Below are 17,274 nucleotides of genomic sequence, written 5' to 3'. Positions count from 1 at the left end.
TGTGCATATTTTAAGATCTGTTAGCATTTCAAGTACATTTCGTTGCTTACACACACCGTTCTGCCGCATACAAAACTGTTATGTTAAGTACTTACGCCGGAACACAACAAAACTTATTTAAAAGGAAATATGCAGATATTCATAAACATGATTGCGCTGTTGCTCTAGTGATGGCGCTGTCGAGTAGTGGTGGCGTTGTTCAGTATGTTTTGCGCCCGAAGTAACGTTAAAATTTAGCGCTTTTTGAATGAATACAAAAAGGTGTCTATGTTAATCAAACATTGTTTCGCTTGTTATGCCCACCAGTTGTGGAAACAGTACTCTACGCCAACTACCTTTACCAAAGTGAAAACTGTTCCGAAAACAGTAGTCTTGGTGTCGTAAATTTTACCATAAAAATAACTTGATAACCTAAGTCATCGAAGCAGCGTCTGATATATCGCAATGCTTCGGGTAAGGGCGCAATAAAAACGTTATTATCTAAGTAGTATTCTAAGACAGTTAGATGGCCTAATATAATATTATAAGGTCTATAAACAGCAGTTATATTTGCCATAACAATTAAAATGCACCCGCGGGACCACAGGGTTGCATCCGGCGCCCCCCCCCCCCCCCCGCCTATGGATAGAATACATGTTGACCGGGAACATAAATTAAATCGGTCATTGCAATCGGTTTCAGTGAAGTCAAGCTACGTTTGAAATTTTATCAATTTCACATAATTCACTATAATGACAGAACAAAATGTCCTGGGAATAGCGGGGACTTGGACTTTCGGACCAGCCAATCCAAGGTAAAATCCCCGCCCTGCGGGGACAAACTGCTGGTAAATTTCTCCAATAAATGCCCCCGAACCCCGGGGACATCCTAGGTTAGGCCCAATCCCTGCTATTTTCGGCACAAAAACAAAACCACCGCATTCACTCGGCGCTGCGGGGCCACATGTAAGCTAAAAAAAACGGCCCATTTTCCCCCGCTATGCCCGGTTTACCCCTTGGGGGCCGTGGTTACAATTGACTGGTGCACTGCGTTTAAATATAACGAAAGTGTACCTCTCAACATAAATCGCTGTAACTGCATGTTGTGTAATGTAAAAAAAATCAACCAGTGTTTCAGTCATAAATATGCCCGAATTCGAAGCTAAGTATATTTAATCTAATTGTAATAAAAACTGTCATTATTAAATCTGCACTCTCACAGATCTACCGTTTTTATATCTTTTTTATTTTTTGTCTTGGAAAGAGCAAATATTTGCGTAAATATCTGCAAACCAATGATAAAAGATTGCTGACAAAAGATCAGATAGCAGATTTTCATAGTTCCGTTCAAAAATTAATGTTTTATGGCTAAACGCGTTTCTAACGGTTAAAGAAAAATGCTAAAACCTCATTTTTTGAACTTAAATATAAAAATCTGCGTCCTAATTCTTGTCAGCAGTCTTATATAACTGGTTTCCATGCATTTTCGCAAAAAATGGCTCGTTCCAAGACAAAAAAATGACAAAACGTTCAGCCTGTGAGAGTGCAGCTTTAAGAGAGAAAAAACGGAATTTATCTTTTAAATAACCGTCTGAGTACCTGAGTACCTGAGTACCTGAGTACTGAGTAACAAACATTTAATGATTTTTGATTGCGTTTAAATCAAACTTTGTGCCTATGACCGCTTGTATTCGATTGCTTTATCTGGGACAGACAAATAGGTAGACATACAGACAGTCTGGACATTTTTGTTCTCTATTATATAAGTGATTACGATAAAATTTAGTCTGTGCCCGATTAGAAGTTCAGTTACATAGCTTGATGATTGAACAGACAAGGTAGATTAAGGGCGCACAGTTTATGTTAATTAAGAATACAACCTACAACTACAGCTAACAAAATTGCAGAAAGGCAAACACTGAGTTCTAGGATCAATCATTAGGAATTTCAACCTTCGCAAGTGTTTAAAAGTCCGCGTACTGACCATTATTCGCCTAGATACAATCCCTGCGTCAGATTTAGCGTTGACTATGTGTTAGCCAATGAGGTTGAATTCTAAGTCAATTAGATGACATGACATAAAATATAAATGGTTAAGAGGGGCTCGTTCATTTCGCTCTTTCCGCCCATTCTTAATCGATAAGATTTGCAATCATGTCATCTAACTATTACACAAATATGTTTGTTTTTTTATTAATTTAAAGCATTATCATGTTTTACTCATTGATTTTGATAATCAAAACCAAAGCAACTTTGATTTGCATACAAATAAAAAATATAAGCGATATTTTGGCACCTTTTTAACTAAATATTTTGTGGCCACGTAGCTATTAATAAAAAAGCACTTATAAAGGAAAATATATTTTCACTGACACAACTAATACGTTGTTGTTGTTGTTGTTGTTGTTGTTGTTTTAATGACCAAAGTCAAATGAGTTGAACAAAATGCATTAAAATTAACCAAAACAAACAACTACATCAACTTAAAGTGTGTGCTTTTAAATCAAATATTTGGACATGCGCCCGAATAATAGACGACAGGGTGCTTTTCTGTTGTTGTCTTTAATATAAGTCATTTTGTGAATATTTTCTGGGGGAAATTGCACGAAGTGACTTTAAAGGGGTGAGTTGGCCTTGGCGTGTTCTAGTATGAAGTCTTTCGAATGCCAATTAAAGGTTTAAAGACGGAAAATATAGACTGATGTGCATAAAAGAAACGTATTAATGCATTATTTGTTTAACTCATAAGACTTTAATGAAGTAAGTACAAAACAAAGAATAATTTGAGTTCAGATAAAAACAATATTAACTTATGTAAAAAAATAATCAATTCATAACTTCGTTACCACATGTTCTTTTCCCCTTTTTTGCATATGTTCCGTCATTAATTGTGTATGTACAACCTTGATATTCTTAGCTGCATTACCACCCAGTTATTTGTGTGTAATTTTCCGTCCTTTTTTTGTGAGTTAAAAATAACAGCTATATACTTTTATGAGACGACACCAAAAATTTGGACTCAGGTGACAATCCGCAGTGCTCTTTGGTTGAATTCAGAGCTGGTATTCAATATAAGTCTTAATTGGATCTAATAATGGTTTAGCTAATCGGATTACTTGTTATTATTGACTGACCAATAGAATGAATCAAGTCAATGACGTATGGCCATATTAATTTAACTTAAGTTAAATATTGAATACCATCCAAGAGCTCATGCGTTAAAAACACACGTGCCTTTCCGCAGTGCTTAAGAATGCAACTCTGTGTGCATTAGCAACAAAATTCGGAGTAAAAATGTTTGAGCTCGGGTTAGGTCACATGTTATGCAAATAAAGGTCACACCTCCAGACGGCTTGCCTTTCAACTGAATAAATATCATTATGGCATTTTAGAGACATGTAATTTATGTCTTCCAGATGAAAACAAAATGTGAATCCCACATCTACATTACACTTTAACTATTGGCTTCGTTTTCAAGTTGGCCGTTTTACTGATAGTTCAACTCATTCTAGTTGATCGAAATCGCACAAGAACTTTTTACAATAGAGTTGGGAATCGGTTCAAGTTTGACCATCGATCATCGGTTGCACTCAAGTAACCGATTATCGATAGTGCAATCAGTTCCAGTTTGACCATCGATCATCGGTTGCACTCAAGTAACCGATTATCGATAGAGCAATCAGTTCCAGTTTGACCATCGATCATCGGTTGCACTCAAGTAACCGATTATCGATAGTGCAATCAGTTCCAGTTTGACCATCGATCATCGGTTGCACTCAAGTAACCGATTATCGATAGTGCAATCAGTTCCAGTTTGACCATCGATCATCGGTTGCACTCAAGTAACCGATTATCGATAGTGCAATCAGTTCCAGTTTGACCATCGATCATCGGTTGCACTGAAGTTATCGATTATCGATAGTGCAATCAGTTCCAGTTTGACCATCGATCATCGGTTCCACTGAAGTTATCGATTATCGATAGTATAATCGTTTTTGACAATACCTTAATTGAAGTTTCATGTGTGTACAATAACTTGGAATCCTTATCTAGGCTTATGTTATGTGCATGCTTGAAGTTAATTAGTGTTGTTTAGTGTTGTTGTTGCTTTCGGCTATATTGTTAACGTTCACAACTGAGCACCGAATGTTTAAATGAGCTCAAAGAAAAAAATGGCGGAAATTAACAGTACACAAATAACCAGAGGAAAGCATGAAAATAACTCGCTGGTTGAATCGATGATCGACTATGACCAAATACAGTCAATTGTTGCAGATTTCAGGCCCAACCAATCATTTTTCAATTATAATCGATCATCGAAACATCACTAGTTTTCATGATTGCGTAAAAGTAGCATGCCCAGTACACATGTCTGGACGATACACGTATCTATTAATATGACAAGCGAAAACAAAAATGTTTATTGAACTTTGATCCGAAAAGTTTTTATCAGATTAGAACCTAGTTTTGGATACACAGCAGAGGCGGATTCAGGCATTGGTTTTAGAGGGTGTAGCTTCGGCGCTATACTCGGGACGTGCGCCCTCCCATCCGGAACGGAAGACTCCAAGTGTTGTATAGCGGTCCATCTTAAGAAATAATTATTGTCTAATGTTTGTATAAACTGGGGTATTTTGTTTATTACAGCCGAACCCCGTTTGCTCGAACTCCCACGGACCGGCGAAAAAACTTCGAGCCTCGAAAAATTCGAGCCAAGCGGGAATGTTTACCTTCAGTAAAAAGAAAGCGATCCTTAACATCTAGTTCGAGCCAACGAGGAATTCGAGTCAAGCTTGCTCGAGCCAACGGGTTTCGGGCTGAATGATTTTTTTCCACAGGAATCTCAGCCTCACCTTATGTAATCATATAACTTATAATCATATACTACTTTTATAAATTTTGTATTGCCTGTTCACTCACCATTTTTGGTTTATATATGAGATTACGAAGACGATGTGTCTAGTACAAGCCTTAGAGTACAAGCTACATCTTCAGCCAATGAAATTGCAGATGGTCAATCATAAAAAACAAGGCTTAATCATTTAGAATTTCAACTTCCATGGGTGTTAAAGGGTCCGCCTACTGCCACTCATCCGTTACACACTCCCTATGTCAGATTTTTTGATGACCATGTGTCAGCAAATGAAATAGGAATATGACCTGAAGTAAAATCTTAATGATTAATAAGAGTTCGTTGGCAACGCTTACTCCACCCATTCTTAATCATAAAGATTTTAATTCATGTCATCTTATTATTACTTAATAAACAATCTAACCTTTATATCGAAGATTAAGTTCACTTAACCAAGAAAAGAGGGGTGCGCAAGCTGCGCCACCCTCTCCTTCAGCCGCTCGTGCATCACAAAACAATACGATATTATCTAGTCATTTATGACAACATATGTACGGGAACTAGTGCATGTGAATTAGTTTAATTACGGGATCTAGGCGAGTGTTGGACTTCATTGCATTTTCACAGTGATGTAAAACACTTGAATCTCATGGACAAATGTGATAAGAATTGCGTAAGTCCAGAGGTTGATATTATATTAAACTTGACGACCAGATCAATTTGACCGGAGATGATACACTGATTAACCCTTGTGATATTAATTACAGTTTTACCATGGGTTTGCGAATTTCAGGAAAATATACACTAATCTACCTCTTCGTTTTGTTATGTGGTAAGTAAAAACTTTGCTTAATTTATTTTTTAATGAAGACTGACTTTGCGTGCAAATACGGGGTTTTGTACACAAGAAAAATCGATATATATGAAGCAAATACCCGTAAATGGAGGTAACCTGTTCTAAAACACATAAACCTGAGTGTTCAAAACTTTGTTGGAGTAAACAACTCGATTCACGACATCGCTGTTAACTTTGTTAACTTTCAAACTCTTCCTGACAATATTTAAGACGGTTTTTCAAGCTGTACTTGTTTTATTTGAATATATATATGTTGAATGAATGAATGAATGAATGTAAATATTTGTATAGCGCATTATAAAACAAGTCTCTAAGCGCTGCACACGCGAATTAAAAGGTTAAAAAGTCCACATCATTTCACTGATACGCCAATTTAAGTAGGTGAGTTTTTAAAGCCTTTTTGAAAACTGTCAGGGGGTCAATGTGTTTAATTTCTACTGGCAGGCTGTTCCAAAGATTGGCTGCACATTTATCAAATCTCCTTTCACCATATGTTTTAGTTTTTGTACGTGGAACGTTCAGTAGCTTAGCAGAGCTGCTGGCCCCAATTTCTCGAAACTTCTTAAGCTTAACAGGCTTAAGTAGCTTATTTTAGTTAGCCAAAATACATACTTAAATTGAATCTTGATAAATGAAAAATGGTTTAATGTGATTTTCGTAATGATAAATCATATCCAAAGTATAAAAACTCTTAAAGAAGTTAATATTACGCAATTTATTGTTAACCAAAAATAGTGAGCTTAGCTTAATCCTGTTATAAGGGACTTAAGAAGTTTCGAGAAATCGGGGCCGATGTTAAGTTGTTAACACGTCATAATAAAATTCATATTTAAAAGTAAATAAGGATGTCTTAAATCACGTGGTTAACTTTAACAGTGCGTTGAACAATCGACACAAAATATACTTTACCAGATAAGATGCACAGTGACTTGAAGGGAATGTGCTGAATTTTACCTAAAATAACCTAAAATATATATATTTCTTCAGATTCATCAAAGGGGTCACTCATACCAACTATCTAGCATAAATAACTATGAATTACGGCACTTTTACAAAGTCAGAAAATCTCGATTTGTCTAAATAGACCTTTGATGAATCTGAAGAAATATATATATATATTTTAGGTTATTTCAGGTAAAATTTCACTAATTTTTTTACAGGTCAAAATTCAGCACATTCCCTTCAAGTCACTGTGGATAAGATATGCAGACTCACAGATTTATAAAACTCACAGGCAAAGACATATGTTTGATCATAGAAAAAGCGAACATCAAAACGTTACAAAGAAAGTGGTGTATATCCATCCTTTTTCCATGCACTGCGTGAAGCATTCTGCAGGGGGGGGGGGGGGGGGGAGCGAATTCAGGATTTAACGTAGCTAGCTTTTTGACTTGCGCCCCTTCCTCAGAACAAAAAATATATTTGGTTTTAAATGTTAGCAGGTTGGTTGGGGGTACTCCCCTAAGAATTTTTTTAACAGTTGCGATTTCGAAATGGTGCCTTTTGGGTGTATTTTATTACTTTTTTTTCTCATATATTAAAGTAAAAAGTTCACTTGGACGCTCGAGGATAACTATTTTATGAGGACTAATATTATTGTTTAATAAAACAAGCACAGATGAACAATTGTCTCTAAATGTGTAAGAAGTACTGCAGATCTCAAACATGGCCATGAAACTTCCAGAGTTCTAAAGTTTTGAAAGTCAACGATGACGTTCATCACAATGTTGTCCATAGCAGAGTTCTGACCATCTCTAAAATGTTTCACTTGATGAATAAGTTTAAATATTACATATTTTACAGCGATTGTGAACAAAGTTATGATAACTTATACTGGGTCACTCTCGTCGGTACGATATTGCACGAGAGTGTGATTTTGCTTTGTTGAGTAACCGGAGGAAACCCACTTGTCCGACCACGTACCAAACTCACAAGCGCCTATGCCGGGAATCGAGCCCCGGTCACCTTGGTGAGAAGCGAGTGCGCAAACCACTGCGCTAACAGGACAACTTCGATGAATTATGTACATGCACTCGGACCATGTATTGTTATTTTTCATAATCATAATATTCATACATTATGAAATAACCATGTTATTGTAGGAGTTTTATACAACAGTAACTTGCCATAGAAATTCCCAAATTGACATGAAACGCCGTTAACTTTCCCAGTTTTGACTAGGATGCCCTTTAGACCTAGGCGAACCGGGTTCGATTCCCGGCCTGAAAGTATGTGAGTTTGGTTTGTGGTCACCAAGCCGGACAAGCAGGTTTTCTCCGGGTACTCCGGTTTCCGCCATAACCCAAGACAAACACTCTCGTGCAACATCGTGCGAACGAGAGTGATAAATATAATGTTGTAATAACTTGTTTTATAACCGTTAAATAATAAATAAGTTTAAATAAATGCAAAATGAATGGAAAACAGCCCTAGTTTTACAAATTATTTTTGTTGCAGTGCACCAGCTGACGGAAGCCAGAGGCCAATTGCGGGTCCGTCGAAATGCTTTCCAAATGTGTAACTTAATCAACAGATTCACCGGGGAATCGTGCTTACAATTCAATCCTTACGGGTGTTTCTGTGGCTATGGGCAACAAGGTTCTGAACCCGTCGACGAGGCGGACAGGTGAGTAATCATCCGGATCTTCTCTGCCTATTTTGTGGTTCGAAACTAAACTTATGAACTTCTACATCAAACAAAATCTTCGTCGCATGGAATTCGATACATGCTTGTAAGAAGTTGATAAAAAAATGTGCTGCGTTTTGACACGATAGATATATATACATACTCCTATGTTATAGTAAGATGAAATGAAGTAACATTTAAATGATTAAGAACTGGAGGATTGAGCATAGCGAACGAGCTCTTCTTAATCGGTAACATATTACTTCAGGTCATCTGACTGTCAAAGAATACCCCCTCATTGGTTGACTCAATGTCAACGCAAAATATGACGCAGAGAGTGTGTATCGGATGAGTGGCAGTAGGTGGACCTTTGGACAACCGCGAAAGTTGAAATTCTTAATGATTAAGCTCGCCTAACTGCAATTTCATAGGTTGTAAATGCATGCTGTATTCTAAAATACATTTAAACGTGATAAGCAAAAGTAACTTCACCAATAACTCGAGTTATTGAAAGTATATAGTTACGAGTGTTTAATTTCAATGACGAGGATGAGGGTGAAGTTATGGTTTTCAACTATGTTGTTAGTATGCACTAGCCAATTGTAACCACGGCCCCCAGGTCCGGGGAATAGCGGGGACTTTGAGTGTCGGTCCTGCACAGCATTGAGGGGACAAACTGATGGTAAAATCCCAGCCAAATGCCCCCACACCCCAGGGGCCCTAGGTAAGGCCCATTCCCCGCTATATTTGGCGCGATGACAAAACCATCGCATTCACCCGGCACTGCGGGGCCACCTGGAAGGTAAAAACACGGCCCATTTCACCGGCTATCACCGGTATACTCCCGGAACCTGCGGGGAGGAGGGGGGGGGGGCGTGGTTACAATTGACTGGTGCATTAAGCATACCGTTTAATAACTAGAGTGTATACGCGTTTAAGTGAATAGCGTTGTCATTTATTGGCCACACTATAGTTATTGCACGGCTGACCTTGCACTTGTTATCGTTCCGGATATCGGTGTTAAAGGGACTCGCTCAATTTTTGTAAAATGCATTTTTTATGACGAAATAAAGTGTGGCATATCATTAGGAGTGTTAAAACGAAGATACTTACGGCTGGAACCATTCAACAAATGTTGAAATATGCTCAAATGTTTTCTTTTACGTCCTCGATTTTGAATAGCGTTATGACCCTTTTCCAAAAAAAGGCTAAGAGGTTAAATTATCCCGTCATTGTGGGCGAGCGGTTTTCTTGGCAGATTTTCTAAAAACAAAATCTTGATTGTACCGGCGTGGGTTCGCACCCCACTAAAACAAGGTGTTTTTTTTTTTAATTCAATGGCATTTCTTGTGCAAATTCGGTATCTTTAGTGATTTCAGATGCATTACCGTAGAATGAATTGGTCAACAATGTGAGCGAGCCCCTTTAATGTCCTATAATAGACAAAAACAAAGAAAACCCTATCTGACATACAACCTCCAATACGACGCGACAAGATTGATAGTTGATACCATAAGATACGTAAAGATATCCATTGTTACGACCAGCATGGATGCGATAGTCTGAATTCTCTCGAGATAAATTTTAATACTGTAACCATTTGTACTACAAAGTTAACCGGTTTAATATAATTGGTTGCAGTGCACTATTAAGTATTTAAAAAAACAACTTAATATTGACCACACTGTTTGTAGTACCCCCCCCCCCCCCCCGCCCCCAACGTCCAGGGCCTCCTATTTAAGCTGTAAGCTGTTTTGTTCTATGCAGGTGCTGTAAAAGGCATGATGACTGTTATGGAGAGGTCCATAACGAGGGTCACTGTTACTTCTGGAGCGGCGTGTTCGTCGGATACAACGATGAATGCGACGAATTTGGGTGCAGGTGTACGGGTACGTACGGTATTTTAATTCTTTTTCTACAACCCGTTTACAAGTGTATTGCATATGATACAGTATCCATCATAAAACACCTTATCTTACCGTATTATGTGTATTGTCTATGAGGTCCACAATTTTGAATAGCGTTAAGAACGCGGCTCAACAGACGGCTTAAATATTATTTTATACTATTCTTTGTGTAAAAGACTTTGTGGGCGTATGGTTTTGTTGTCAGTTTTCTAAAAAAAAATCCTTGACTATACCGGCGTTGGTTCGCACCCCACTAAAACCAGAATTTTTTATACTTTGAGTGTTTTTTTTTTAGTTAAACCGTGTTTACAGATGCATAAGCGGGTAAAAAGGTTGGGGCCAAAATATGAGCAAGTCCCATAAAAAGCTAAACTAATATACAAAGCAAACATGTATAAACATATTTTATTCAAAATCAAAGTTCAAACTGTATGCATTTAAACAAATACTTCACAACTACATGTCCAAATCGGCGAGTGTCTTTCTATATCTCTAAATATAAAACATTTTAAATATCAAACTTTTTACATAAAATAAATCAATCATTTTCACTTTATTTTTGCAATTAAATACAAAAGTATGTTTCCAAATTCCATCTCCAATCACTTCAACCTACGTCGCCATCTTTCTTCAAACCGCCGACCCCACCATCTTTCCTCAGCTTCGACCGAAAGCCAACCCCCCTCTTTGCCGTGGTAGCATTCCACGTCATAATGACCGGATCTCCGTTGCGACGAGGTGCAACCTGTCCACTAACAACCTGCGCATGCGCCCGCTCCAATTTCCGACTGCTGGTAGATGGCCGGAAAGTATTGATGTCAATTAGGTACGAGAGTCCGTCACTTCCTTTTCTGATCTTGGTCTGATTCTTGTTCCTTTCACCATCTCCGGCTTTATCAGTATCCTCAACTTCTCCACTTGCTTTCCTTTCCACTTCAGCCTTAATTCGCTTTATCCTGTCAAAACTGCCCTCCTTCGGCTTTTCCGTCTTAGGCGGCGCGGGCACAAAGCCGTTTTGCGCAGGATCGTAGAACACCATGTTTCTATTTATAGTGCCGTCACATGCCTCACGTGGCTTATCAGCACTTGGTGGAACAGGAGCAAGCTGTCTATCTGCTGCCGTTGTTGCTGCTGTTACTTCTACACATTGACGCAACTTTCTTCTTTGAGCATTGAAGCTGACCGATGATGGTTTTTCGCTTGATGGAGGCGCAGGAATAGCATTTTCAATTACTTTCACTGTTGTTTCTGAAGCTTTGACTATCTCAGCAGTAGCAGTGGCGGAGCCATTCTCTTCTTGTTTCTCATTTTTCTTTGACTTATTCTTCTTTTTCCGCTTCTGCTTCTTTGCTTTCTTCTCCAGGAGCTCCTGTCGTTTTCTATCCAGCTCAGCCTCTCTACTCAGCTCATTTCTCCTGCCATCTCCTTCCTTTGCAAGTTCATCAACAATCTGCGATTTGATTGTCTCAAACTCTTTAGCAACACCGTAATCATGCTTCTCAAAGAAACGAACTTCAGCTGCGTACTCAGATCTCACTCTCCTTGCCGCAAAGCTGCGGTCATCTTCAAACTGTGCGGGTATTTCGTTGATTGGTGGTGGTCTAAGATTGTTGCATTCCGCAACCAAGCTAGCTTTTCTAACTCTCTCAGCCGCAAAGCTGCGATCATCTTCAAACTGTGTGGGTATTTTGTTAATTTGAGGTGGTCTGAGATCGTTTCGTTCTAAATCTAAGCTAGCTTTTCTAACTCTCTCAGCTGCAAAGCTGCGATCATCTTCAAACTGTGCGGGTATTTTGTTTATTTGAGGTGGTCTGAGATCGTTTCGTTCTAAATCTAAGCTAGCTTTTCTAACTCTCTCAGCTGCAAAGCTGCGGTCATCTTCAAACTGTGCGGGTATTTTATTTTTCTGAGGTGTATTGAAATCATTTTCTGTTGGAATTATGATAGGATGTCTGACCTTTTTAGCGGCAAAATTGCGATCATCTCCAAACTGTGTGTTTGTTTTGTTAACGAGCTGTTGGTTGACATCATTCCTTTCTGGAACAGCATGGGTCTGTCTTATTCTCTCAAGCGCTATTCTTCGACCATCGTCAAACAGATCAGGGATCTTATCAATTGATGTTTGTTGGACGAAGTCTCTTACTGAAATCATGTTGGCGCGTGTGACTCTTTCGGCTGCAAATCTACGATCTTCTTCAAACTGTTCAGGCACTTTGTTGATTGGCGGTGGTCGTAGGTTATTCCTTGCTGAAACTTGGTGAGCTTGTCTGACCCTTTCAGCTGCGAACTGTTGATCATCAGCGAACTGCCTTGGTATCTTGCTGCTTGGTAGCCGGCACATTGATCTTGTCGCTGCTTCGTCATATCTTCTTTGGAGAGTCTCAGCAATTTGTGTATGGTCTTCAAGAGACGGGGGCTGATGAACAGTATGATTCCTGCTTTCAACAAAGTCAGCAGTATCCAGGCAGTTTTGTGCAATGATTTCTCCAAGTTTTCGCCTAGTGTCGTTGGCCTCAAGGTGGTTTGTGATCTGTTTCAGAGCAATGCCCTCATCGGTAGTTGACACTAAAGAGTCATTGGCCAGCATGTGTCTCAAATCTGTAAATAGTTTATGATTGTTCGTTAAGTAAATATTTAGTTGTGATTGAGCATGTGGGTAAGGAAGTAAGGGAATTGTGAATGAGTAAGTTAAGGGGTGAGGGAAATGAGTAAATGTGTTAGTGAAGGAGTGAGGGAATAAACGAGTGTGTTAGTGAAGGGGGGTGGGGCGAATGACAAAGCATGTAAGTTAATAAGTGAGGGTCTTAGTCAAGGAGTGAGTAAGTATGAAAGTGTAGGAGAGTTAAGGCATATATGTGAATGTGTGGGTGAAGGGGGATGGTAATGAAAGATTGATTGATTGATTAATTGATTGATTGATTGATTGGTTGATTGATTGATTGATTATTAGATTATAAGATTATAAGGAATAAACAGCAGAATGGGTGATTGGATTGATATATGGATGGACAGACGATGGAACAAATGAACGAACGAACAAGCAAACAACCAACCAACCGTAAATCAATCATGCAATCAATCAGTCAATCATTCAATCAAGCAATCAATCTATCAATATATCAATTAATCGATTTATCGAATTCACGATTTGAATAATGAATGAATGAATGAATGTATCAATCAATCAATCAATCAATCAATAAATCCATCAATCCATCAATCAATCAATCAATCAATCAATCAATCAATCAAACAAACAAACAAACAAACAAGCAAACAAACAATAATCAATCAACTAACGAACGAACGAACAAACGAATGAATGAGTTCATCAATCAATCAATCAATCAATCAACAAATAAATCAAACGAACAAACGAAAGAAGGGATGAATAACATACCTAGACGCTGTCCATGTGAATTATTTTCGCGAGGTCTTCTCAGAACTTCGTTAAGATCTGAGGGTGCATCCGTACGGTAGCTAGACTTTGGAAGTCCATTAGTTGTTGGTCTGTTTTCAGGCCTGTTTGTATAAACAATTCACCGTAATACATAGTTGGTGTTGTATTTTTTTCAAAAGACATCATTTAAATAATAATCAAGTAGTACAGCGCATAACTTTCCTTTTGGTGTATTTTAATTCCAAAAAACTCAACTTTATAGAACAATGACGGAGATTACTTGACAGATATAATTATGATAACATAAGTATACATAATATGGAAAATATCATTTAAAATGTATAGTAATATATAGATACGCCTTTATTATACATAAGTTCTGCGAAAAGACCTACCACGTCATATTTCGTTTATTTCTGCATGCAATAGAAAACGACTTCTAACTTTTTTAGTCAAGTAATTTGACGTCGTAACTAAGTCACTGCATCTGACGTCACAGACGTCGTAATTTTGATTGGTTCGCTCTACCGTTCTTGATATGAATATTCATTAATTCTATGAGAGAGAAACGCTATATTAATGAATGAATGAATGAATGAATGAATGAATGAATGAATGATTAAATAATTAATTAATTAATTAAACGAACGAACGAACGAACGAACGAACGAATGAATGAATGAATGAATGAATGAAATCAAAACAATTCCCCCTCTAACGTTAAAGCCTTGAACCGCCCCACCAAAAAACGAGGGTTAAATGGTGATGCCAACGTATATTGTATTTTTCTTATATTTATTTCAGACGTGGCAAAATGTGCCCGGAAGGTGTGCGAGTGTGATCTGGCCCTAGCCCGGTGTCTTGGGAAGGCGACTTACAACCAGCAATTCCAACACTACGATCGCTCACAATGTTGATCTGGCTCCTTGCAGTAGAAGAATATTGTATTTTCTTAGTGTTTTTATAGTATCTGCCATAATAAAATATCTCAGGTTGTAGTCTTGCCTTTGTATGCACCCGAAGGTGGATATATTAAAAACCTACCGTCCGTCAGTACGGTCCGTGTCCGGGCTTAAACTTTGTCATGCAAGCGGGGATTAAAACAATAATTGGCACAAATGTGTTCAGTACAAAAAGACGACGTGGAATGGTAGTTACATCAGTGTCATTTGTAACTTACTGTGACAACTCATGTTTGACGGTCATATACACGCATCCTTACGCCAGTTGCGACATAATGGCAGTTAACGTACCCCATTAATTAAGGGAAAGAAAAAACGTGTACGTGATCGTGTGATTTATATCAATACTACGTCTCGGGCCGTTATGAGAAAGATAGGCCAAAGCTCACGCGCCGGTCCGGCTCCGCTATGGACAAGAACTCAAGTAGTCATACGGCATACTCTGTGAGCCCCGACGACTTTGTTTAGCTAGTCAGATCCGTCGGGAACCCGTGCCTTGTATAACAAGCGTTCTGCATATGAACGCCAACTGGCGGATCCGTCATCAAGTGGTAAAACACTTGGCTGTCATTTCAGGGTTCGCATGTGCGATTATCCGCCGCACCACAAACAATTAATATTAATTGCCTTTTTGGAGGTAGGTTTAATGGGGATGCCGTGTGACAGTGATATGCACTGGTGCACGTTAAAAACACCAGGGTAGCTCTAACCAGGGTTACATTCTGTATGTGCACTATGTTCCAAAAACATAACATGACTAACAATGTTATTGGAGCACTCTCAAAATGGGCGTTGCACGAGTGCGAGTATCAATAAACTCGTAACCACCCGTGTAAACGCCGACATGTTAGCGTTCACACGGGTGGTTATGAATTTATTTATACTCGCAACGGTTTAGTTAATATATATATATATATATATATATATATATATATATATATATATATATATATATATATATATATATGCATTGTTGACACACTAGCTTTAATACTTGATTATTAATGAGTATGGAAGTTTCGTGTGACATTGTAAGGACGTTAATTATGGCCTAGGTTCTACAAGCTTTTGCACGACGCCGACGCCTCATATAAGTATAAGGATACGACATTCATGGAGTGAAATAAAAGCTGCGAACATATTTTATATTTTCACTGCAAAGTAAGGGCGTTTTTGTTGGTAATATAAAGTTTTATCGAATCGAAACTGGTTTTTGAAACTTTCGAACCCACTCCGGATACGGTTTCATAGGTTCGTTCCATCCGAAAACTAGCTTACTTTGAAAAAAACAACATTTTGACAGTGATCCAACACGTGTGTTGAAATATCAATTAGTTAAAACAGGCAAACGACCATCAGTTCTGTAGATCATTGTTTTAAAGAAATCAGAAGACTTAATGATTTATACAGAAGCTCCACCATGTTTTTGAAACTGTACACCTAACCATGCATATGTTACTTCAAGCAAACCATTTCGAAACACGTTTCCAAACCGCCGAACCAGTGGAATAAAACCGTTTAAAAATATTGAACTTAAAGGAAAGGAACAATTTTACTTAAAATGCATCTGTAATATATGGCCCCAACTCTAATGTACGTGAAGAAAGCGGCCTAGCGGCGTGAAGTTAGCGGCCTTGCGGCATGAAGTTAGCGGCCTAGCGGCGTGAAGATGGCGGCTTAGCGGCCTACTTTTTCTCTATTTCAAAGCAATTGTTCATGGGTTTTCTTGGAAAATAATGATAAATCAATGTTTTTTATTCATACATTAACATAGCGCCTTAAATTGTTTTCTATTCAGAGCATTTTAGATGCGTTTTCTTCTAAAACAATGGTAAACTAATTTTTTAATGCACAAATTATCACTCTGAAGCGAATATCAACATTTAAAAAAAAGTCGATCAAGCAGTCAGCTATTTTAAAGCATGTAAACATGCCTGTTCTTCTAAAACAATGATATATCTACTGTTTTTATGCACAAGTTAACACTTTAAAGCGATTATCAACATTTTTTCAAAAGGTCGATCAAACACTTTAGCGGCCTAGCGGGCGAGCGGCGTGAAGTTAGCGGCCTGGCGGCCTAAAATGGTTTCCTATTTCAAAGTATGTATACATACATGTTCTTCTAAAACAATGATATTTTTACTGTTGCTATCCACAAATAATCACTCTAAGGCGATTAACAACATTTTTACAAAAAAGTCGACCAAGCACTTCAGCGACCTAGCGGCGTGAAGTTGGCGGCCTAGCGGCCTATAATTGGTTTCTATTTCAAAGCATTTATATTTGTGTTTTCTTCTAAAACAATGATAAATTTATGGTTTCTATTCACAAATCAACATCCTTTAGCGAATATTTGCATTTCCCCCAAAACTCGACCAAGCTGCCTAAAAAATCCATTATAGCTAATAACAGCATTCTTGTTTTACTTTGTATTTAGCAAAATTGTTAAACCATAGAATTAACATTGTTTAAGAAAAAAACGCTTTCAAATAGAAACCAATTTTAGGCCGCTTGACCGCTAACTTCACGCCGCTAGTCCGCTGAACTGGTTGATAGAAAATTGATGACAATCGCTTCAAGATGTTTATTTCTAATAAAAAACATTTCATTATCGTTGTTTTCAAGAAAACATATTCACAATTGCTTTGAAATAGAGAAAAAATAAGCCGCTAGGCCGCCAACTTCACGCCGCT

At 38.1% G+C, this 17,274-nt stretch overlaps 1 protein-coding gene across 1 annotated transcript; it reads left to right on the top strand.

Moving 5' to 3' along the window:
- The first annotated feature begins 5,441 nt into the window (after positions 1-5,441).
- On the top strand, positions 5,442-14,617 carry LOC128236522 (basic phospholipase A2-like). The gene is made up of 4 exons (XM_052951422.1): positions 5,442-5,662; positions 8,144-8,312; positions 10,080-10,201; positions 14,424-14,617. Exons 1-4 carry the CDS (start codon positions 5,605-5,607, stop codon positions 14,534-14,536), a joined length of 462 nt encoding a protein of 153 aa, XP_052807382.1. The 5' UTR covers positions 5,442-5,604; the 3' UTR covers positions 14,537-14,617.
- The last annotated feature ends 2,657 nt before the right edge of the window (positions 14,618-17,274 follow it).

The sequence above is a fragment of the Mya arenaria genome, chromosome 6 (assembly GCF_026914265.1).
Source record: "Mya arenaria isolate MELC-2E11 chromosome 6, ASM2691426v1".
NCBI classification, from domain to species: domain Eukaryota; kingdom Metazoa; phylum Mollusca; class Bivalvia; order Myida; family Myidae; genus Mya; species Mya arenaria.
The sequence above is the reverse complement of the archived record's forward strand: the minus strand, read 5'-3'. Positions and strand labels throughout refer to the sequence as shown.